Source organism: Helianthus annuus, chromosome 10 (genome assembly GCF_002127325.2).
Source record: "Helianthus annuus cultivar XRQ/B chromosome 10, HanXRQr2.0-SUNRISE, whole genome shotgun sequence".
Lineage (NCBI taxonomy): Eukaryota > Viridiplantae > Streptophyta > Magnoliopsida > Asterales > Asteraceae > Helianthus > Helianthus annuus.
The window spans coordinates 155,905,654-155,929,296 of record NC_035442.2 but is presented as its reverse complement, the minus strand read 5'-3'; the positions used below and the strand labels follow the sequence as shown (position 1 = coordinate 155,929,296).

Genomic DNA, 23,643 nt, shown 5'->3' with positions numbered 1-23,643 from the left:
AATTGGCCTTTGTCTTAATTGTCGAGTGTTATGTGCCATTGTCCAAGGTTTGATGCAAAATTACCATCGAGCCGGGGTCTCACTGGAAGCAGCCTCTCTATTACTACGAGGTAGAGGTAAGGTTGTCTACATCTTACCCTCCCCAGACCCTACCTTAGCTTTGCTATTGGTGGGATTTACTGAGTATGGTGGTGGTGGTGGTGTCGAAAGTCATCCAAAAGAGTTCATATGTTGTTTAACTCGCTTGACCCGTTACCCAACTCGGTTGAGTCAACCATTACTCCAAAGTCCTAACCAATAGACTGAAAAGAGGCTTTAGGACTTTCTATTTCAACAACCAAAGACTTCAAAAGACTTGGACCAAGTCAAAAGACAACTAAATGATTTGGGTCATAAAGTAGACAAACATTAACCAAATACTGAAAACATCAACAAAAATATTAATACTGAGTTTGATTTGACAATTTCAAACAATGGCTCTTTGGACTAACCAGACTCGCTTACGAGAGGTTCTAACCATCAGGACCAGACTTTACTCTCTTTAGGGTCTAATGGTTGGTTAAAGGAAAGTTAAACTGTTAAGAATTCAAAACCTTAAAAGAAAACCTGTGTTTTAGACCATTAGAACTAGACTACAAGGTCTATTGTTGAACCGGGCCTGGCCCGTTTGATCGAGCAGGACCAGGTATTGGCCCACCCTCTGTAAACAGCCCGTAATCTCATCCGCGCACTTTTGATCGGATGTGGTGTGTGTTTTCTCCATAATATACAACTAATTTGCAAAATAACACTTATTTTCTTACAAAGATATCCTTTAAGAATGATTGTTCTCTCCTTTTACCAGGATTGACTGAAATGGTACCCGTTTGATGTCTAAAAACGTCGAATACTCGTTGTTCATGGGTTGTTTCCATGGTTCTCCATCCACCTGCATGAAACATTCTCTCCATGTGCCGCCTCTTAGCTCAAACCGAATTGCAGCTGCCTGACAAACCATAAAACAACATAAACCATAATGTTATTTGAATAAAAAGAAGATGTTTTCTTTACCTGTGCAATGTGTTTTGCTGATATTAAATCAACCATGACTAATGATGCATGCCATCCTTGTTTAAATCCAAATATTTCCAAGAGACCATCGTCTGAATTAGCCTCGACGAAACCTTTCTGCATACAAAAGTTATTTCAACCGCTAAATGATTATCATTACGCTCAGGCGCATTTGGTTATACATGTATTACCTTTTCTAAGTATTCTGGCTTCAAGTTGCCCCATGGATTTCGTCCGCTCGCATAGCTAGGAAGATTCAAAGCAACTATAGACCTAATACTGCAACATACATTTTTTAAATCGAATATATTAATATATTATATAATCTTAAAAATATTATAAATAGTATTTTTGGACTTTTTAGGAATGTGAAATTATTATAAATGTGAAATTGTTAAAAAATATACATGGGTATTTGATATTTTAAATCCGAGTTTGAGATAAATTGTTATAAATGTACATAGGAATTCCAACGATTTTATTGGATTTCCAGGTAGTTTGGAGAATGGCTTGATCGCCCCACCAGCGAACACGATGAGTTTGCTATCCATAATAGTGAACTACCTATTTGTACAAACACTTTCGGAAAATGCCTAGAAACACTTAGGCATGTTCCAAACCACCTCGAAATCCAAATTCGAATATACATGTAGAAACCTTTTAATATGCATCCTTACTTTGCCGGAAGGTTAATCAGCTCCCAATTTGGGCTATTTAACCTTTTAATATGCATCCTTAAAATGTTCTTCAGTCCCCTGAAAGATTCAAAACAATTTCAGGCAATTTACAACGTAAGATAGGTTACTATATAACATAGTTACAAGAATACATTCTTGCCTTAAGCCCGGGTCATTTATACAAGGCGTAAAAAACCATCCTTGTTTACAGCAGTACCCAGAGTAAATTATCTGTGACAAAAGACAAGTCCAGTAAATTCTGATACATCAAACTCTTTAACTTAAATGATCCTTAAATGACATCAAAACACGCGTTCATAACAACAAGAATCCACATAATGGTGAAGTTGCAAAAAAATCGACTAAATTTTCAGACCTTGTTTGCGATACGACCATGCGCAAGATAGGGTTTCTCATTCCGTAGCTGATGGAAACCATAAGCCACTTGGGCATCCATTCCTGTACACAAAACATTTCATAGTAAGATCATTAACCGGTGATCGAAATTCAAGAATCTTGAAAGTTATGCATAACTCATAACCATTTTCGTCATATTTATAAGTAAACTAGCTCACCTATGCTAAAATAATTGTAGAAGACTCCTTGGTAGCAAGAAACTTCCTTAGGCAAATGTCCTTCAATTTCTAAATCCTGCAAACAAGCCCATTAAAATTCAACTATCAGTTAACTTAAAAACTAAAAGGGCTTTTGATTTGATACATCATGTATACATACATATATAGATTCCAAACCTTATCAAGGACCACCTCTTCGGTTTGCTTCAACGCGTAAGGGGTATCCAGTTGTGCACCGGCTGGCATTGATATCACAAGGTTCCAACTGCAAAAAAACAACTGTAATCAGAGCCCAAACCGATACCCTAAACCGAATACAACTTCTTACCTGTCAAGGCGGGCAAGTGGAGCATTAATAGCGCGATCAAGAACCCTCTTTATCGCTTTTTTCCATTTGATAGAAAACGAACCACCCTAAAAACCAAAGTTTTCAAGAATTTCAAGAAACCATATACAATCAAACAACTAGAATATAATGAACACGAGTTTAAAAAAAAAAAAAAAAAAAATTACCCAACCAAAGCTTCGGGATAAGTCGTTTCCTGTACCAAGAGGTATGATTGCGGTTGGTGGAACGGGGTCTCTACCCCGTTCGTGAAGCTCCCCGAGACACCCGAGGACCCAACCCACAGTACCATCACCTCCTGCAACCTATTTGGTAAAAAATAAACTAACATCTTTATTTCCATTTAAATTTTTATAAATCAAGTTGATTATATCATACAGTATGCATAATAACATACTACAATTCTTAATCTTTCACGAGTTTCTTGGGCACAACAGTCTCCAAGAGCTGCAATGCTTTCCATGCAAGCTAACCCGTATTGAACAAATTCATGAGGTTTGACATTGTGAAGGTCAAACACCTGCTCACAACAAGAAAAAAAAGAGTTGAATATTTTATATAATTTAGTAATTATTTATTCATAAATGATAATAAAAAAAGGTGATAATGTCAGTACACAAGTGACATGATATTGGTACACCAAAGGTGATACGAGCCGTTATAGTAACATGAATCTATACTGATACATCCTGTATCACTTTTTCACTTTTTTTCACCCGACAAAGAAATAACAGACGTGACAGTAAAAGCCAATGTGGCCCGTGTCACTTTTTTTTGCTCACCAATACGGCCTGTATGCACTCATACAGCCCGTATCACTTTTTTCAGCCATCTATACCCCTTTATCATTTGTGGGTGGTGTACCTATATATAAGTTATAACGACCCATAAAATAACCTGTTCGTCGCCCATGAATTCTTGCAGCCTGGATTGGAGCTCAGAGCCCTGGCGGCCACCGCTTTTAGAATTAACAAAAACAACCAATGGTGATTCAGGTGCGACGAGGGTACTCGTATCACCACCTTCTTCGTAATGGTGTTTTCCGGCCTCAATGTCTTTCGATGCCATGGCATCACGGATAGCAAACCGTAAATACTCCGGCATTGTGATCTTTCGCCTCAATTCTTCTTTCGGAACCCGCATTCCCGACAAAGTACATCCTTTGATCGAATCTATCACCGATGATGATTTACTAGAGGTTTTGTTCATCGAAGGCTCTGGCTTCGATGAATCCATTTTCTTTTATTTGTCAATTATATGATTCAGCCTTCTAATATTCGATTGCAAGATTTTGATACCTTTCGAATTTCTAACGTGACATTATGTGAAAACGATGATTGTTGTATGTATGTATGTAGACAACTCGAAATCAATGTTAGGTTTCCGGAGACATGGAAGTTTTTTTTGTAAAATCTGGCCAAGAATTGGGAACGTGCATTGATTAGTTGTATGATATTGATACGAAAACATTTGGTTTAAAAAAGCACGTGTGTACTATCATAGTTATATACACTAGTAGAATTGCCTTTCGAGTTGCTGCAATGTTAATTCGGTCGGTAACGATTTGATTTGTTATGGTATTTGTACGGTATCGACATCTAGTATAGCATACGAAAGCATGAAAGCCAAAAAAATAAAGTCGTGACATGCCCAAATAGTATATCGATGCGTGTTTTAAATGGATCGAAAACCATACAAATGAATACCGTTTGCGGTATAGGTAGTGAAAAAGTATTGCGAAAATATTGAAAGTGACTCATATCAAAACCAAAAAACATAAAAATGAATATTGGTTCCTATAACAATGTTGCTCGGGTGGTATTGGTTCGGTACCAAAAAACATAAAAATGAATACAGGTACGTGTACCGATGTTGTTGCAGCAGTATCGATATAGTTAAAATTGTAAAAACGAATATAGATATTGGTTCTGATTATAATGGCATCGCACCGATGTTGTTCGGTCGATATTGGTTCGGTTTGTCATGGTCGCAATACTCGCTATAGGTTATGATACATAAAAAAATACTTGCTTTCGAACACAATTCCGTTTTCGACAACAACATAAAATCGGAATATCAAGAAAAAAACTTAAGCACAATTGTGTTCAGTGTTTTTAAAGTTAACGGACGAAAGTTGTTAAAGAATATTCAAATAAGTATAGAATTAAAGGGGTTAAAAATGTGTATTGTATATAGTAAAAGGTGAAATTAAAACGTGAAAAATGTTGCTTATGCGACACAACGTTTAGTTAAATATGAAGGGGAGTTACCTTTAAAAAATATAAAGGAGAGTTGATCAAACTTCATCGGCTACACAAAGAAAGCGCTGCTATAAAAGCCATTATCGGGACCTCTCAAACTCGCCATCTCATTTCCTTGAAAAAATTCTAACTCTAGATCTCTCACACCCAAAACTCGCGATTATCCCGCAACATCTGTATTTTGCTTCAAGCAATAGCAAACTAAGATACCAAAACAATGACACCACCACTCATCTCCACTTCCTTTGTGTTCTCGACTTTCATTTAACGAAGTAAAAGAAAGGATTTGGAGGGATGTAAAAAAAAGTTGTTTCATACAGTAGTTTTTTTTAAGAAATGGAATGGAGAGCAAGGGAGAGAAATGGAAGGAAAACTTATATTTATTTCCTTCATTTTAAATCCTTCTAAATTAGAGAGATTTGGAAGGAAAGGATTTTAAACACATAAAATCTTTACTTTTCTTTTCATTTCCATCGAACTCGGGAATACGAAAGTTAATCAATTTTTTTCTTTCCACTCCCTTTATTTTCTCTTATTTTCTTTCGTTTATTAAACTCAGGAACACAACGTTCGTGAGCCACATTGGTCGTATATCACCGTTCCAAATTCCCTTAGACCACTCAAAACGATTATAATTAATTAATAAAACACTTAGGTAGTGTTCGTTTCACATAATGGAATGGAATTTGGAAGGAATTGGAACTTAGATTCCATTTCTTATGTTATTCGTTTCAACAAAGGAAGGAATTGGAATCTCAATTCCCTTCTTGATTGTGTTCGATTAGCAAAGGAATTGGTATGAGAATTGGAAATAAATTTCTTTAAATTTGTAAATGCCATGTTTGGTGATAAGTGTTGGATTTACCTTATTGAAGATTTCTAAGGGTCATAAGTGTAACTTGTAATTGTTTAAGTCATTTTGATACATTTTGAGTTTGATAATCAGTTGTATGTAAGCCGAGTTTATTTGTTAAACTTGGAAAATCAGTTTTTTGTTTTTGGTTCGGAGTTTGTTAGGATTAAAACTCGGATAGGATGTAAGATTTAGTCTGAGTTTGTCATAGTTAAACTCGGAAGGTTGTTGGATATTTGTTGTCCGAATTTGTAATGTTAATCCGGAACTCCAGTGTTCCGGATTTGGTCATTGTATAAATACCGGAAGATAATGCAATGACAGTAAACGTTTTGGGAAACATTCTTGCACATGAAACCTAGAGAGAGAAACCCTACCAACTGTGTGTTTTCACTGTGTGTGTGACGGCTGATCATCTGAGAATACTAAGTGTATTCTCAGATTGTGCTCAACTCAGTTTTCTACTCCTTCCGGTTCTTAACCTACGCAGTGGTACGTTACGCGTGGTGGTTTCTGCACATCACCTGTGTTGTTTGTTCGAGCGAAAGATCCGTATCCCATAGAGAGGGTTTAGGTGACCTTACAAAATTCCTTTAACTAAAGGAATTCAAAAATCCTTCCAAATTTTGAAGGAATTCAAGTAAAGTCATTGGAATCTTCAACCGATCACCGATGTCGAAAATGTCTAGACCCGAACTAGTCCATCGTGGATTCGTAACGCCTCGCCCAGACCCGAGCCGTCGCCGACTGGCAACAATTCGACCTGAAATGTCTCGAATCGACCCAACCCATTACCGACCCAAAACTCTTGACACGACCCGGCCAGTTACGAAACCGAAACGTCTTAAACCGACCCGACCAATTAGCGACCCGAAACGTCTCCACCCGAACTAACCAGTGAATGAACTGAAACGGCTCAAACAGACACAACCCATTAATGACCTGAAACGTAATCCGAACTGACATGTCACTGATCTGAAACGTCTCGACCCAACCTAGCTTCTGCTGACCCGAACTGGCTCACCCGATCGGTGGGCCTAGATCGGTAGATTTCAGTTCATTTGCCAACCGAACACATCAAGAATGGAATTGAGATTCCAATTACTACAAATTCCAAATCCTGTTGGAATGTTTAAATTCCAAATCTAATTCCTTCCAATTCCAATTCCTATGCAAATTCCAGTTCCAATTCCATTACATTCCATCAAACGAACACTACCTTAATCTTTGAAAACAAATCAGGGATAACATCTTTAACCTTTTCAAGTAGTTTCCAATGTACTTTACGACTAATAATCGACGAGATATTATTTAAAAGCTACGGCGGTAATCCGATGTCATACTTTCTATTTCTTTTTAGTTAATATATATATATATATATATATATATATATATATATATATATATATGTGTGTGTGTGGTCAGGATTTAGAGAGAACGGTGAAAAGTGTGAGAACGGTGAGAACGATTTTGATGGTGACATGTGGCATTGATGTTAAATTACACTAAGGGGTAATATTGTCAAAAAACTCACTCACATGAACTGGGTGTTCAAATAAAACGCCATAAGCTATTTTTTGAGCTATAATTTACAACAGCTCAAAAAAACCATTTTTTTAGCCATATAGCTAACGCCATAACAAAAAAAAACTATGCCATAACAAAAAAGCTATTTTTTTGAGCTATAATTTAAAACAGCTCATAAAAACATTTTTTAGCCATATAGCTCCCAGTTAAAACGTGCTATTTTTTTTAGCTATAATTTACAACAGCTCAAAAAAAAACATTTTTTTTAGCCATATAGCTTCCAGTTAAAACGCCATAACAAAAAAAAAATCTATTTTTTTGAGCTGTTATTTACAACAGCTCAAAAAATAACATTTCTTTTTGAGCCATATAGCTCCCAGTTAAAACGCCATAACAAAAAAAAAAAAAAAAAAAAAAAAACTATTTTTTGAACTATAATTGACAACAGCTCAAAAAAACCATTTTTTTTGGCCATATAGCTCCCAGTTAAACACCATAACAAAAAAAAAAAAAACTATTTTTTTGAGCTATAATTTACAACAGCTCAAAAAAACCATTTTTTTAGCAGCTCCCAGTTAAAACGCCATAACAAAAAAAAGCTATTTTTTTAGCTATAATTTACAACAGCTCAAAAAAAAACATTTTTTGAGCCATATAGCTAAAAAAATGTGTCTAACCGCCTAAATTAATATTTTTTTAACTCAGAAAAATCATAATTTGTACTGTAAAAACGCCATAAAACACCCGGTTCAGAAAAACGTCATGAAAAAACTCAGTTGAAAACGCCATAAAACACTCAGTTCAGAGAAACGCCATGAAAATACCTAGTTAAAACGCCATAAAAACACCTAGTTCAGAAAAACGTCATAAAAATACCTAGTCTAAAACGCCATAAAACACAGAGTTCAGAAAAACGCCATAAAATCCAGTTAATTTTTTTTCGAAAACTATAACAATAGTTTACTCGTTGGAAAGATAAAAAAACGCTGAGTTTTATGGTGTATTTTTTTTCAAAAAATAATCACGTATAAAAAAGTTAATTGTCGTTTAAATTTGATGGGGGAAATGACATGTGATTAGCATATGCACCTTTGTTTGCATCTTCCTATTTTACCCCTCCTGGTAGCTCCAAGGCCCCTATTATTTACAAAAATGTCACCGCGTCAATCTCAGACACAAACTACTAAGATCTTGTGGTTGAGAATCGTTCTCACCGTTCTCACACTTTGAGGGGTTCTCTCCTGATCCTGTTCCTATATATACCAATATATATATATAGGAGAAGGATCCGTTAGGAACCACCCTTTATTGCGAGAACCAATGTGAACACAACCAAAAATACCTAAAAATAGCTAAAAAACACAAAAAAAAATTAATATATTTTATAAAAAAATCGCTACTTTTAGTAGCAAAAAAAATAAAAAAAATTTTTGGCTACTAAAAGTAGCGATTTTAATGTAAAAATATTTAAAAAAAAAATTGTATGTTTTTTTTTATTTTTTTAGATTTTTTTAGGTTTTTTGGGGGTTTAGGTTTTAGCATTTTAGCTTGCGGGGGGGGGGAGTGAGTAGGTTTTTTTAGCTATTTTAGGTTGTGTTCACATTGGTTCTCGCAATAAAGGTGGTTCTCGCATGAACCTTACCCTATATATATATATATATATATATATATATATATATATATATAGGAAAAAGATCCGTTAGGAACCACCCTTTATTGCGAGAAACAATGTGAAAATCACACACGTTATAAACTAAAAACCTAAATCACGCATGTTGAAAAACATTAATCACGCATTATGAAAACATTAATCACGCACGTTATACACATAATTACGCACGTTATACACATAATCACGCACGTTGTCATACGTGATGTACGTTAAGCCGTAATGTATTTTACACTTTCCTATATATATATATATATATATATATATATATATATATATATATATATATATATATATATATATATATATAGACAGAGTAGGAGTTGGGTAGAAAGTGGGTTTTTCCTAGAAAGTCTAGGAAGCAATCAGAATGCGACATGTGGCATTGAAGATTTTTAACTAGAAGGGCAATTGTGTACTTTCACATTCTGTTTTTATTTTTGGAATTTATCTTTATTAACTAATTATCCATGTCCATATTTTGTAACTGTTTTTCTCCATGATTTTCTGAATAATTTGTTTTCGAAATCTAAACCAATCGCATATTCCATTGTTCAGAAGATTACTGGAAATTATCAGCATGTTCTTGGTGATGTGTTTTAACAGTTTACAGGGCTAAAGTCAATTTTTTTATAGATCCCATAATATAAAGGTGGTTTTGTAATTGGCAGATTACTGTTTTGTAATCTGCTTGCTGTTAAAACACAGCGTCAAGAAATCCTCCAACATTACCAGCATGGATGGTAAAACACAGCGTATGAATCTGCTTGCTGTTAAAACACAACTGTATGAATCTGAATGCTAAAACACAACTGTATGAATCTGAATGCTATTAAAACACAATTGTATGAATTTGAATGCTAAAACACAACTGTATGAATCTGCTTGCTGTTAAAACACAATTGTATGAATCTGCTTGCTGTCAAAACACAACTGTATGAATCTGAATGCTAAAGCACAACTGTATGAATCTGCTTGTTGTTAAAACACAACTGTATGAATATGAATGCTAAAATACAACTGTATGAATCTGCTTGCTGCTAAAACACAACTGTATTAATTTGCTTGCTGTTAAAACACATCGTCAAGAAAACGGAGATGATACGAACAGTATTTGAATGGTGACGATGAACTCGGAGATGGTGGAGATGGAGAAGTGTTTTAATTTGATCCGGTGCTCTCCATCCTTTCTAAAGTTATCTTCTTCCATGATTGTAGTTATTTTTGGTAGCGATTGAGGTTTCGAAGATGGGTTTGGAGAGAGAGAGAGGGAAAATCGCGTGAAATTAGGGCTGGGTTTGACTGACGGTTATCTAATTGATTTAAAACGCGATATATTGACAAAATTGCCCCTAGTCTTTTAAAACAATGAATTAAATAAACTAAAAAATTACAAGATTGCCATTCACTTCATCTTAACCATTAAACACACCCATTGGATGGCCCAGATCGCTTCCTAGACTTTCTAGGAAAAACACACTTTCCGCAGGATCCCTACTCTATATATATATATATATATATATATATATATATATATATAGGGATAAGATCATGCGAAAACCACCTCTTATTGCGAGAACCGCGAGAACCAATGTGAACACAACAAAAAATGCCTAAAAAGAGCTAAAAAAACATTAAAAAAAATTAATATTTTTTATATAAAAATCGCTACTTTTCGAAGCCAAAAAAAAAATTTAAAAAAAAAATTGGCCACTAAAAGTAGCGATTTGAGCATAAAAAATATTAAAAAATAGTTTTTTTTTTATTTTTTTAGATTTTTTTAAGTTTTTTTGGGGTTTAGTTTTTAGCATTTTAGCTTGGGGGGTGGGGTGGTTTAAGTTTTTGGGGGTGGGGGAGGGGGTTTAGGTTTTTTTTTTTTTTTTTTTTTTTTGGGGGGGGGGGGAATTAATATTTTTTATATAAAAATCGCTACTTTTCGAAGCCAAAAAAAAATTTAAAAAAAAATTTGGCTACTAAAAGTAGCGATTTGAGCATAAAAAATATTAAAAAATAGTTTTTTTTTTATTTTTTTAAATTTTGTTAGGTTTTTTGGGGTTTAGTTTTTAGCATTTTAGCTTGGGGGGGGGGGGGGTTTAAGATCTAGCTATTAGATCTTCAAGATCAATGAATGAGATTAAAAGTAACTAAAAATAATATAAAATACTTTTTGTCTTATTATGTTTTTAATATTTTAATCCAAAAGGGTAATTTAGTAAAATAACTCTATTTTGTATTTTTGTCTTTATTATTTTTTTATTACTTTTTTATTTTATTATATTACTTTTTGTTTTTTAAAAAGAATTTTTTGACTAAAAGAATTTTAAAATTTAGATTTTTATTAACAAGACAATTTTTTTTGCGCGCCGATTTTTGGACGCCGGACTTTTTTAAGCATCGTTTTTTTTACGCGCCGGAATTTACGCCGGGTTTTTCAAGTGTCGTTTTTTTAATGTGCCGTGTTTTACGCGTCGTTTTTTCAAGCGTCGTTTTTTTAACGCGCCATTTTTTACACGTTTTTTTAACGCGTCGTTTTTAACACTTTTTACGTTTACGTTAAACTTTTTACGTTTTAAATTTTACGTTAAACTTTTTACGTTTTGCTTTTTACGTAAAACTTTTTTACGTTTTACGTTAAAATTTTTACGTTTTACATAAAACTTTTTACGTTTTACGTTAAAATTTTTACGTTTTACATAAAACTTTTTACGTTTTACGTTAAAATTTTTACGTTTTACGTAAAACTTTTTACGTTTTACATCTTACGTAAAACTTTTTACGTCTTACGTAACTTCTTAAGTTTTACGTAAAACTTTTTACGTTTTACGTAAAACTTTTTACGTTTAACGTTTTTACGTTAAAAAGTTTACGGTTTAACCTTTTTTTATACAAAAACTTTTTTACACAAAAACGAACGCACCCAGAAATCGCAAACTCGGGGGGTGTCTCAGATATATTGTTATCATCATCGACTAGGGGAGGAAAATAAAAAACCAACAACATCAAAACAAACTGTATCTCGAAAAAAAAAACGGGGTTTGGCTCAGATTATCCGATAATCAAAAAGGCTGCAAAATTGGAGTTGCAGGTTCAAAAAACCTACCCTCCGCCGTCCTTGCTGCGCCATCGTCATCAAAATCTACGTTCTTTTTTTTTTGCATCATCGCCGCCCAATCGACCATATCAAAACCAATAGATTCAAAAGAACACAAATTAAATCCCACTACCTAAGAAATTTCAACAATTTCAAACAAGAACTGTTGGTTCCAAATATTCAACCTTTGAATACATTTGTTCAATCAAATTCCAAACTTCAAACTTCATTTAAATCATAGATCAAGAAACAGGGGCATTAAGAACGATTGCCCTTTCAAACTTCGAATCCAAGTTCAACTCATTTAAATCTTTTATCAAATTTCAAATTTCCACAAAACAGGCGCAAACACAACTAAATCAAGAAAATCATAGATCTAACAACAACAAAAACCAATAACAACAACAAAAATACCAGAATACGGTTGTGGATCTATCTTGTGCAGCGAAGGTTTCAGCCTTCAAAAGAGAGGGTTTTAAGATCTGCCCTACACCACAAACCGCCCGTCAAAACCCACCACAAACAACCATCCCGTCAAAACCCACACCACAAACCGCCCGTCAAAACCCACACCACAAACCGCCGTCAAACCCACCACAAACAACCATCCCTTCAACCACCGCACAAAACGGGTCGGGTCTCGGAAGCCATTGCCGGACATTGTTTTATTTTCCCGCGATGAGAGGTGGAGGGTGGTGGTGCGGGTGGTGGTGGGGGGGGGGGATGAGAGAGAAAGCGGCGAGTGTTGCGGCGGAAGCCATTGCCGGACATTGATTTATTTTCATGCTTGGTCAAAAGAAGATGGACATTGATTTATATTCCTTGTGCAGAGCATTTCGAAGAAGAAGGAAAATTGGTAGGGAAGCATTTCAATAGAGAGAGATGAGAGCTAAAAGGTGAGTTGAGAAGATGATGGGGACTGACAAATGAAAGAGGAGAGAGGAGAAAACTTTAAATGAAGAGAGAATGAAGGATTTGACATTTGGGGGAAAAGACCAAAATATCCTTTATGTTGGCACAATGTGATTGGTTGAAAGTGGTTCTCATGGTTCTAACAACTTGAGATGGTTCCTATTTTAGCGGCTCTCTCTCTCTCTATATATATATATATAATTTATTCATTTTTGTGTGTTACGTAACTATAGCTTTAATTTGACTTATAATTATAATAATTCACCTTTATAAAAAATAATTCACCTTTATAAAACCTTGTTTTTATTTTGGTTCAACTTTTTATATGACTGTAATACTTGTTTTTATTTTGGTTCCAACTTTTTATATGACTATAATAGTTCACCTTTATAAAACCTAGTTTATATTTTGGTTCAACTTTTTATAAAACTATAATATAATAATTCACCTTTATAAAACCAAGTATTTATTTGGTTCAACTTTTTATATGACTACTATTACTAATTACCTCTGATCCTTTCACCTTGCATAGTCCGCACCATCGGGCCGAATCTGCAATTTATTTTTATTTGATTAGGCCCAATTAACTAAGTTTTTTTTTTCTAACGGCAGGCCCAATTAAAGTTGGCACAAGTTTGTGACAAACAATTTTCTTCATAGACTATTCACTATTGTATTAAATTGAAAAATAGTTAGGTTTGACAGGTTCATGGCACAATCTCAACAAAGATTTAATTTCCGGTATAGTTGGAGGCATGTCATAACCAATGCTTAGTTTATTCGGTTTAACTTATAACGAACTGCTTCTTCAAATTTAGAACTTTATTAGGACCAATACATGGTTCTTATCAACCATTTACATTTTATTTAAACTTTTTTAACATATATTTTGCTATTCATTAAATAAAAAAATCAGTAAGAAACTTTATGATGAACCCACAAATATAGTAAAATATGTATATACCTATAATGTTTTACAAAGTTTTATGTAGAAAATCGTGGAAACCACGTCATATACTTGTACATAATTGTCTATGTATTACATCTCAGTCGATGGATAAAACTGCATTATCCAGTTCTTGCAGTTCTTTACGTAAAATTAGTTATCAGTCATGTATTAAAATTTTTAAATTCAACAATGATATTTCACCCCGTATAATGAATAATAAATGTTACAAACGCTTATCTTTTCGTGTCCTAAGGTTAGATAAATTTGCAAAAATGTTGAAACATTGAAACCAAGATGGTATGGGGTGCAATTCATGTTGTTGGGACCATTGTTTATTTATGGCTTTTCATGTGATGTTGGGTGGTGACTTTATTGTCTAAAGGTCTCAGAATGGGCATATTTTAACTTGGAACATTTAATGATTTGCTGTTGTGGCTTTTTTGTGAATTCAGAAAGTTTGAGGGGTTTATAGGAATGTTCTGTAAGACTGTAACTATTTGAGTGATCTGCAAAAGTCTTATAAATGTTGTATTATTTTCCCACCGGATTCTGTAGTTACCAATTAGGTTCTTCATGTTACTTATTATGGGTCATGTTGCAAGTTATTTTAACAAAACGTTAAAACTAAATAATTATATAGTATGATTGGACCCAGCAACGGTACAACAATTTCGCTAAGGTTAGAGGGTGGTATAAAGCCTCTAGAGGCTTTATCACGTCATATAAGCGCCACATCAACGCCATGTCACATAAGGGCTTTAAAGCCACTTCATTTAACTTGCATGAAATGCTTTAAAGCCCCTATCATCATTACCTAATTATTCTTTTTTATTTATATATTTTATTTTACTAATTTATATGCCAATTTTATTTAAAACAAAATAAAAAAAACATAATTTCATTAAAATAAATTAAACATTACAAAGTCCTTAAAAATACAAAGTTACTTAAAAAAATAAACTACTTGAAAATAAAAAACTACATATATTTCGCTCGGATTTTTGCGTTACGAGCCTCTAAAATGACTCGGTCCTCCTCTGATAGGTGCGAAAAGTCTTTCTCGAGAAACTTCATATCTTTCTGGAATCGGTGGCGTGGTCGGATGAGTGGAGGTTGGAGTGGTAGGTGGCATCGGATAATACCCAAGCTCACCCGTTCGCGGGTCTCTTCGGTAACGTTCTTCTTGCTCGTTGTTGGGATTGTTTGCTAAATTTGCCCAAAACGGATTGTTGGGATCCCACGGGTTTGGTTGTTGGGAAACATTGTGTGAATATGAAAAAAAAAATTGTAAAGATTTTCGATGAAGAATAGATGAAGAAGAGATGAAAATTTGAGTAAAGGGGTAGTGTATTTATAGTATTAAAATAAAAAAAATTAAAACTTAATTAATTTTTTTTTAAATTCGACTGTTGTCAACGATCTTTTTGACCAAAAACTTCGAAACACACGCTATTTTGCTCGTTAGTGGGCTGGCGAGAGGACTTTAGCGCCCTTCAATGGCGGGCTCAGGGTGGGGTGGGGCGCTAATTTTGATGAGGTGACGGGGTGACGTAAAGCCACACCCCTGGCCTAAGGGATAAAATATTGATCGTACATAAATGAATTGTGTAAAAGAAAACATTAAATGATGATGAAAATAACATGAGTGGATGAATTGACAATAAAAAACTATAAAATTTAAGATAAGTGTAGTATGTTAAATATATTTTAGATTAAAATAACCTTGTAAAAACTTATTAGACTACGTGATATAGTACACGAACTAATGTGTAATAAACACCTCTTATGTCTCTAGTGGCATAATCACAATCTAATAGATTTATCAAGGTTATCTTGGTATCAGAGCTTTGGTCACAACCACCACACATTGCCACCGACCACCATCGTTGCTCAGCCCGCACCCATCTTCTTTACATTGTCCTTTCTTTACTACTTTAAATAATCTGAATTAAATCAATAATACTTTTCTCCTACACTTTCATAGCAACAACCAACACCCACCCCAGCCTCTGCCATCACAAACCCTAGTGTCGTCGTTCCTCACTACAACACACAACTGCTACTCAACGGTGACCGTTGCTACCCCAAACCCTAGATCCAGCCATCACCTGCATATGCTAGCAATTCTACAAGATGTCATCACCGTTATACAACAATGGCTCCACTAAACAATAACATATTTTTCTTTTTCAACGACTGATTGACAGTCTGTACCACTACAAGTAACAGAAGGAAATAGAGGGAGGATAGTCGAAGCACATCACGATGGGGTGAAACGCCACAAATTACCCACATGCCACAAATTTAGGTTGGATCTTTCATTCTATACTAGCTTTTTTTGACGTCACGCATTGCGGCGAAACCGAGCAAATGATAATATAAAACAAACGTAATTTGAAAATAAAGCATGTTGTTTAAAAGGTCAAACCATTAGAACGGTTTAGTTTATCATTGTATCGTTTTATGATACCAAAAAAAAAAACATTTTATTTTAAGTACAACTTCGTTTTTAACAAAACTTATAGCGGAATGTCGAGGGAAAAAATCAAGCATAACTACGTACTTAAGTTTTTAGGAAAAAAGTTACAAACGTAAATTATTAAAAAAAGTATCTAATTATTTGATAAATTAATATATGCTCTAAAAAAGAAAAAAAGAATTATAAATATGGTAAAGGAAATATATGGTTTTAAAAAAGGAAAAATAAAATAAAATATGTTATTAAAAGTAAATATAATAATAAAACAATTATAATATATTAAATAAAAAAATTACAAAAAACTATATATTATTTTAAAAATAAAATTACTATTCATCGCTACTCGTTGAGTTAGGATCGTGTAAAAAAGGGCCAAAGTGTGAGAAAGGTAAGAAAGAATCTCACCCATTAGATCTTTTGATCTAATGGTTGAGATCAATAGGGACCAAAATGTAAATATTTTTATTAATTTGGATTGAATTGAAATATCTAGGGGCAATGGTGTCTTTTTATCTTCATTTTGTAAATCAAAATCCCTACAATTTCGTTCTCTCTCTATCATACGTTCCTATTTTCTCTCTTTCTTCTTCCTCCCTGCAAACAGAAAACGTAAACATCAATCAGAGAACGGACGGTGGATATTAGTTCTGTTCTGTCATCCGGCAACAATTAACACTGGTATGCAGTGATGTTTCATTTCCATCCCACACAACCAAATATTCGATCATGTATAACGATCCAAGTCTATGCGGGAATGGAATTGCGGATTCCGGAGTCTTATCCATCCGACCTCCATACGGTGTTAACACCAAGAGCGCCATTCCGGCTTCTATTTGATCATTGTAAAACCGCCATATCCCTTCAAACCCGTCTTCCGAAATAGGATTCGTCGCAAAATCTGATTTCCCTTTGAAAGAATTCTTCAGCATCGCGGTTCTGTTTAACAGAATCTTCAAAGGTTCTCCGTTTGTGAAACAATCTCGCCGTAATTTATAGTTACCTAGTAAAACCGAGCGGAGGAGCGAGCAGCGGAGCCGATCACCGTCGAATCATTGGCGAAAATTTCCGGTGAAAACAACAAATCTCACTGGCATGTTCATCTCCATCTGTTATTTTCCTTTGTTAATGGTGTTTTTTCTTTTCTGAATGGTGTTATTTTTCTTTTCTTAATGGTGTTTTTTTCTTTTCTGAATGGTGTTTTTTTCTTTTTCTGAATGGTGTTATATTTCTTTTACTGAATGGTGTTATTTTTGTGCTGAATGATGTTATTTTTTGTGTGAATGGTGTTTTGTTTTGTGCTGAATGGTGTTATATTTTGTGCTGAATGATGTTATTTTTGTGTGAATGGTGTTTTTTTTTTTTTTTTTTGTGCTGAATGGTGTTATGTTTATGCTGAATGATGTTATTTTTGTGTGAATGGTGTTTTTTTGTGCTGAATGGTGTTATATTTTTTTAAAAACACCATGTATGAACATGCTCTGAATGGTGTTATTTTTGTACTGAATTGTGTTATATTCTTGTACTGAATAGTGTTTTTTTTATTTACTGCTGAATGGTGTTATATTTTCTGAATTGTGTTATATTTAAAACACCATGTATGAACATGCTCTGAATGGTGTTATATTTATGGACGGTTATAAGTCCTAAAATCCAGGTTTTTCTCTCTCCAAATCCTTAAATCAAGGATTACCATATTTGAATTTGTTAATGCATTTACAATCCTACCCTTTTCAATTAATTTTAATCTAATGGTTGAGATTCTTTCTTACTTTTCTCACACTTTTGGTCTTTTTTACAATAACTCCACCCGCTACTCGTTAACTATATAATTGTGTTTAGTGGTTTTTTATTAATTTTATATTTTCAAGCTAGGCCATGTCGGACTCCCCGACCCCGTACCGACTACATATTGCTCGGCATTATCAAATATCATTCCCCCATAATTATAAGAAATAATAATGGTTGTAAATTATTTTAACAAAACGTTAAAACTAAAGTATTATATATATATATATATATATATATATATATATATATATATATATTATGATTGGGCTAGTAACAGGTACCTCAATTGTGCTAGGGGATAAAATGTTGACCATAAAAAAATGAATTGATCATTTTGCACCATTTACTAGCCGGTTGATCAAATGTTAATTCTTAAAAGAAAAACTATTGTAAGATTTAAATCAAATAAAAAAACTACTAAACTTAGATAAGTATAGTATATTAAATATATTTATTTAAGATTAAAATAGCCTTATAAAAACTTATTAAAGTAAGGGTATCCGGTGTGGCTCGGCAAAGTGTTTTGCCGCGCGGCAAACACCGTCGCCGACCCTTTCCGGATTTGGTGTCTTTGGTCAGGCGGCAAAGCCATGCCGATGCAGGGAGATGATCGGAGGAGAGAGAGAGGGAGGTATGAGAGAGAGAGAGGGTAGTGTGGGTGGGGTCCATGCCATCTCTTAACCAATCACACATTTTTTTTTTAAAGTTTACCACTTCACCAAGTGTGTAATATATATAGCTTTTTGTTATTTTTTTATTTAATATATTTTTTCATAACCATTGTCAATACTTTTCACCAAAGTTTAAACACTTTTCACTAATTGACGTGACGCACTCTGATTGGTTGATTTTTTAGTTTGCCACTCTCAAGTGTTTAACCACTCCTTAGGGGAGGAGGGGTGGTTCACTAGTGATAGATTCTATCACTCTCACTCTTCAATCAAATCATGCCATGTCATCAACCAAATTTCTATCACTAGTGATAGAAATGTAGGAGGGGTGGAATCACTAGTATGGAATTCTATCACTCCCAATTTTTTTAATTTTCATTTTAAAATTAGAAATTAAAAATAAAACACTAAATTATAAATTTCATTAAACTTTAAAAATAAATTACATAGCCAAATAAAAAAAACAAATAAACGGGTGGCATCTCCCAACCCCACTTTGCGCAAATCGCGCGCATTTGTTGAATGACAACTGACTTGAACGGTTCGTCGAGATGGCCGTGGTTTTCACACAAGATTTTTAAATCATTTTGTCTTTCAATCGTTTTCAAGTGTTCCTTGTACGCCTGCTCGTGTTCAACTTTTAGGGACATCATTGTTTCTTTTCTTTGTTCGGCCTTCTTGAATTGGGTCATTTTCTCCTCTTCGATTCTGAAGATCGACTCCGCCATCGCCTCCTTCCCTTTGCTTGACGATTCACCACCTCGTCTGCGTCGTGGCCTTGTGGGTGTATCTTCTTCAACGGGGTCATCAAGGGGTTGATCGGGTTCGTCAAGAGGGTCGTCGTTTAAGTTCATTTGGGGCAAGTTATCCGACGCGGAAGTCGTGTAGTTCCCCGACTCGGATGTCTTTGATCTTTTCGAACCGCCTCGTTTTTTTGGAGCCGTAGGACCTTGCATGTCAACCAACTCAACGGGGACCCACTTCGGGTGATGTCTCGCAACTTCCCATGCCCCCACGTGTGGAAAAGTTCTCTTTTTGTAGACTCGGCAATACTCTTCGGTGGCTTGTTGCATGATCGTCGCCTCGCTCGCTCCACTTTGTGGGTTTCGGTTCTAAAAAAAAATAAAATGTTATTTTTTTTTTAAAAAAAATTCTGTTTTTTTTAAACTGTTTTTTTAAACTGTTGTTTATAAACTGTTTTTTTTAAACTGTTTTTTTTAAACTGTTTTTTTTAAAACTGTTTTTTTTAAACTGTTTTTTTAAAACTGTTTTTTTTAACTGTTTTTTTATAAACTGTTTTTTTAAAACTGTATTTTTTAAAACTGTTTTTTTTAAACTGTTTTTTATAAACTTTTTTTATAAAACTGTTTTTTTTTAAACTGTTTTTTTTAAACTGTTTTTTAAAACAGTTGTTTATAAACTGTTTCTGTATTTTAAAAAAAAAAAACTGTTTTTTATTAAACTTTAATAAAAAACATACCTTTTGAATGAAACAAGCGTTGAACTTGCTAATTTTTCCGTTCAAATCCGTCCACTTCGACGTCATTTGGTCCATGTTTCGTATCCTTGCACCGGGAAGTTGCCTAAAATGATTAATGACCCGTCTCCAAAACGCATCCTTTCGTTGCTCGTTCCCATGTTTCTTACTCTCCGAGATGTGCAAATACGCCTTCGTCAAGGACACCTCCTCCTCGCTCGTCCAAAGTTGTCGGCCGATTGGAATGATTTCTTGAACGTCATCATTTTGTTCTTCTTCCTCTTCCTCTTCCTCCTCTTCTTCTTCCTCTTCCTCTTCCTCGTCAAGACTTTGTTGTGGTTCACGCCACGCGTTTGCAAAATGATGAATGAGGGTGTTGTCTTCTAGTAGTGGGTCGAGTGTGTGGGGTTGGGTTTGATACGTTTGCGATTGAAATTGGTGAGGTTGAAACGGTGGAACGAACAGTTGGTTATGGTACGTTTACGATTGAAAGGGTGGATATTGTTGGGTTTGAAAGGGTGGATATTGTTGGGTTTGAAAGGGTGGGACTTGGTCGGGTTCGTCTTGCAACCTAAAGCGCGTCGGCTCGCCAAGATTCGCTCGAACCTTGGGTCTTACGGGATTTTTCTTCGTACCCGAACCTCTTTTTTTCGAACCCCCACCTCTCTTGCTTGAACCTTCCATGTGTATTGTAAAATTTAGATTGAGATGTAAAATTTTGGAGTTGAATTGGATAGTTTATGATTTATTTGAGTGGGGAATGATTTATATAAAAAAAGCCTCTCAAAATATTACCCCCAAACGGTAATATTTGTGCCCAAACGGTCAAAATATTCAAACGGTCATTTCATAGTTCAACGCGTTATCTACTCCACGCGTTATTGTTATAACGCGGTAAACAAAGGGTGGCGGCGGTGTAGCGTGGTGGAATCACACGTTATAGGGGTGGTATAACGGACCACCCCGTGTCCTCTTACACCCTAAGTGATATAGTATATGTACTACTAATGTGTAATATGGGTGTTTTATATAAACAACTTTTATGTAACCCTTAGGGGCGGACATATCATATTAGTAGGGACTTTTACGACATAGTGCAATTCTTTCAAATTTTTACGTTTTTTTTTTTTTTTTGTTTCCCTTGAAAAAAAATTACGGTACCCAAAAATAAAAATTGGGCTTTTATGGAAAGCCCAACAACAAATTTATGATTAAAAGCTCAATAATAAACGATTAAAAGACCACTATAATTGACAAATATATAGATTTAAGAGTAGGATTCGAGGGTGTCTTTAAGTTAGTCGGTCAAAAAATGTATATAAATAATCCTAGAGGGGTGTCCACACAATGCGGCAGGGAACACATACACCGGTAATCGCGGAACATGTTAATTTTTTCCAACTAAAAAAATTTGCGAAATACCATACTTAATGAAAAAAACTAACAAAATACCATAATTAAATTAAAAAGAATAAAATGCTCTATTTTATTGTGAACATTTAAAAAAATTATTAACATATGAAAAGTTATTGTCGGTTTATAAATCGTGAGAAAGTTGGTTCAAAATTATGTTTTAAAAATTGTATTATTTAAACTTTTAACATTATATAAAATTACATTTTAGTCCTTCTTATATGTATTATAAAATAGTATATATATATTTATATATATATATAGAGAGAGAGAGAGAGAAAGTATAATGTACTTCAAGGCTTAACCTACATTAACATACATGACAAAAAATATAACGTGCGTTATTATCATAGAACGTGCGTGATTATAGTCCCATGCGTGATTATGTGGTCCCATGCTTGATTATGTGGTCCCATGCGTGATTATACCCCTGATCCAACGGTTACCATTGTCTCCTACGTGATGTATGATAAGGCTTTTTGTATGTTAACCTTACTCTATATATATATATATATATTGGGTTAAGTGTTATACCAAGCTAAAATAAATAAAAGGGTAAAAAGTCATCATAGAGTAAGAAGTTGTTTATATAAAATTAACAATATACTTTTTATACTATATTTGTTTTAAATATATATATATATATATACCAAAAAATCGAGCGTTTTTTATATTTAATATAAGTACCTTATTGTTATACTTTAGGGGAAATTGAAAACCAAGTAGCATAAAACACAATGAACATAATGTAAAACACAATGAATATTAAACTAAAAACGCAATGGAAAGTAGACTAAATACATAGTGAAAAGTAAACTAAAAACACAACTAACATCAAGTAAAAGAATACAATGGACAACAAACTAAAAACACAATGAACAACTGACTAAAACACAATAAACAAGAGATTAAACACAATGGACAGCTCAACAAAAAACAAAATGGACAAACACACTAAAACACAATGGATAACAAACTAAAACAATGACGAAAACCCATAACACAATGTATATCTAACCCAAATATAACATCATCTTCATTGTGTTACAGGTTCTGATAATAAATACATAATGGATGGAATTCAAAATAACATTGTGTTATAAGTTCTGATAATAACACAATATGTTGAAACTCTAGTAAAAAAATATAATGACCAAAACCCAGTTGAAAAACACAATGATTGTACTATTTTCTGTTAACATATTATTTTTTATTTATTTATTTATTTATTTATTTGACGGCAAATTTTCTGTTAACCTATTATAAAGTCCAAATTTTAATTTATGTTTTTGTGCTAAGATACTTATAATAATAATAATAATAATAATAATAATAATAATAATAATAATAATAATAATAATAATAATAACTATTGTTGTTGTTATTATTCTATTTATTATTACTGTTATATATAAATGTGTGATTAATACACAAAAACTAATACTTGATACATATAAGATATGACAGCATCAAAAGTAAATACAAAAACATAAACATGTAATTTACGTTTACAAAATGTTTTTTTTTTTTTTTTTTTTTCATATTCAGATCACTTTCAAAAATGATAAAATAAACCTCATGGCCTTCATTCATTGTTGTCAACTATGTTGCCATCAAAGCCAAATAATTTGATATGCTTGGAGTAGGATAAGAAACAATTTATGAAGTGGCCCAAAATGTAGTTGAAAAGGGTTTTTGTACGCATTTGAAATCAATGCATTTGTAAATGTATTCTAGATACAAACAATGCTATTTTAATATAGCAATGGCATATTCTATAATTTAGATACAATTAAAAAGAAAAATTCTAATGAGCCATAACTCAATTTGCATTAAAGGAGAAATAAAGATTTGGGTTTGAAGCTATAGGTCTTAAGTTTGAATTTGATCTCAGCTGTGTTTTAC

The 23,643-nt window shown here is 33.7% G+C and overlaps 1 protein-coding gene across 1 annotated transcript; it reads right to left on the bottom strand.

The window, feature by feature from the left end:
* Window positions 1-627: 627 nt before the first annotated feature.
* LOC110883026 (diacylglycerol kinase 4) lies at window positions 628-3,884 on the bottom strand. Its single transcript, XM_022130892.2, has 12 exons — window positions 3,546-3,884; window positions 3,046-3,168; window positions 2,816-2,953; window positions 2,631-2,716; window positions 2,480-2,567; window positions 2,303-2,378; window positions 2,104-2,186; window positions 1,888-1,958; window positions 1,728-1,805; window positions 1,242-1,329; window positions 1,051-1,167; window positions 628-985 (listed from the first exon to the last, which is right to left on the bottom strand). The coding sequence occupies exons 1-12, from the start codon at window positions 3,882-3,884 to the stop codon at window positions 815-817; spliced, it is 1,458 nt and encodes a 485-aa protein (XP_021986584.1). The 3' UTR covers window positions 628-814.
* Window positions 3,885-23,643: the final 19,759 nt, after the last annotated feature.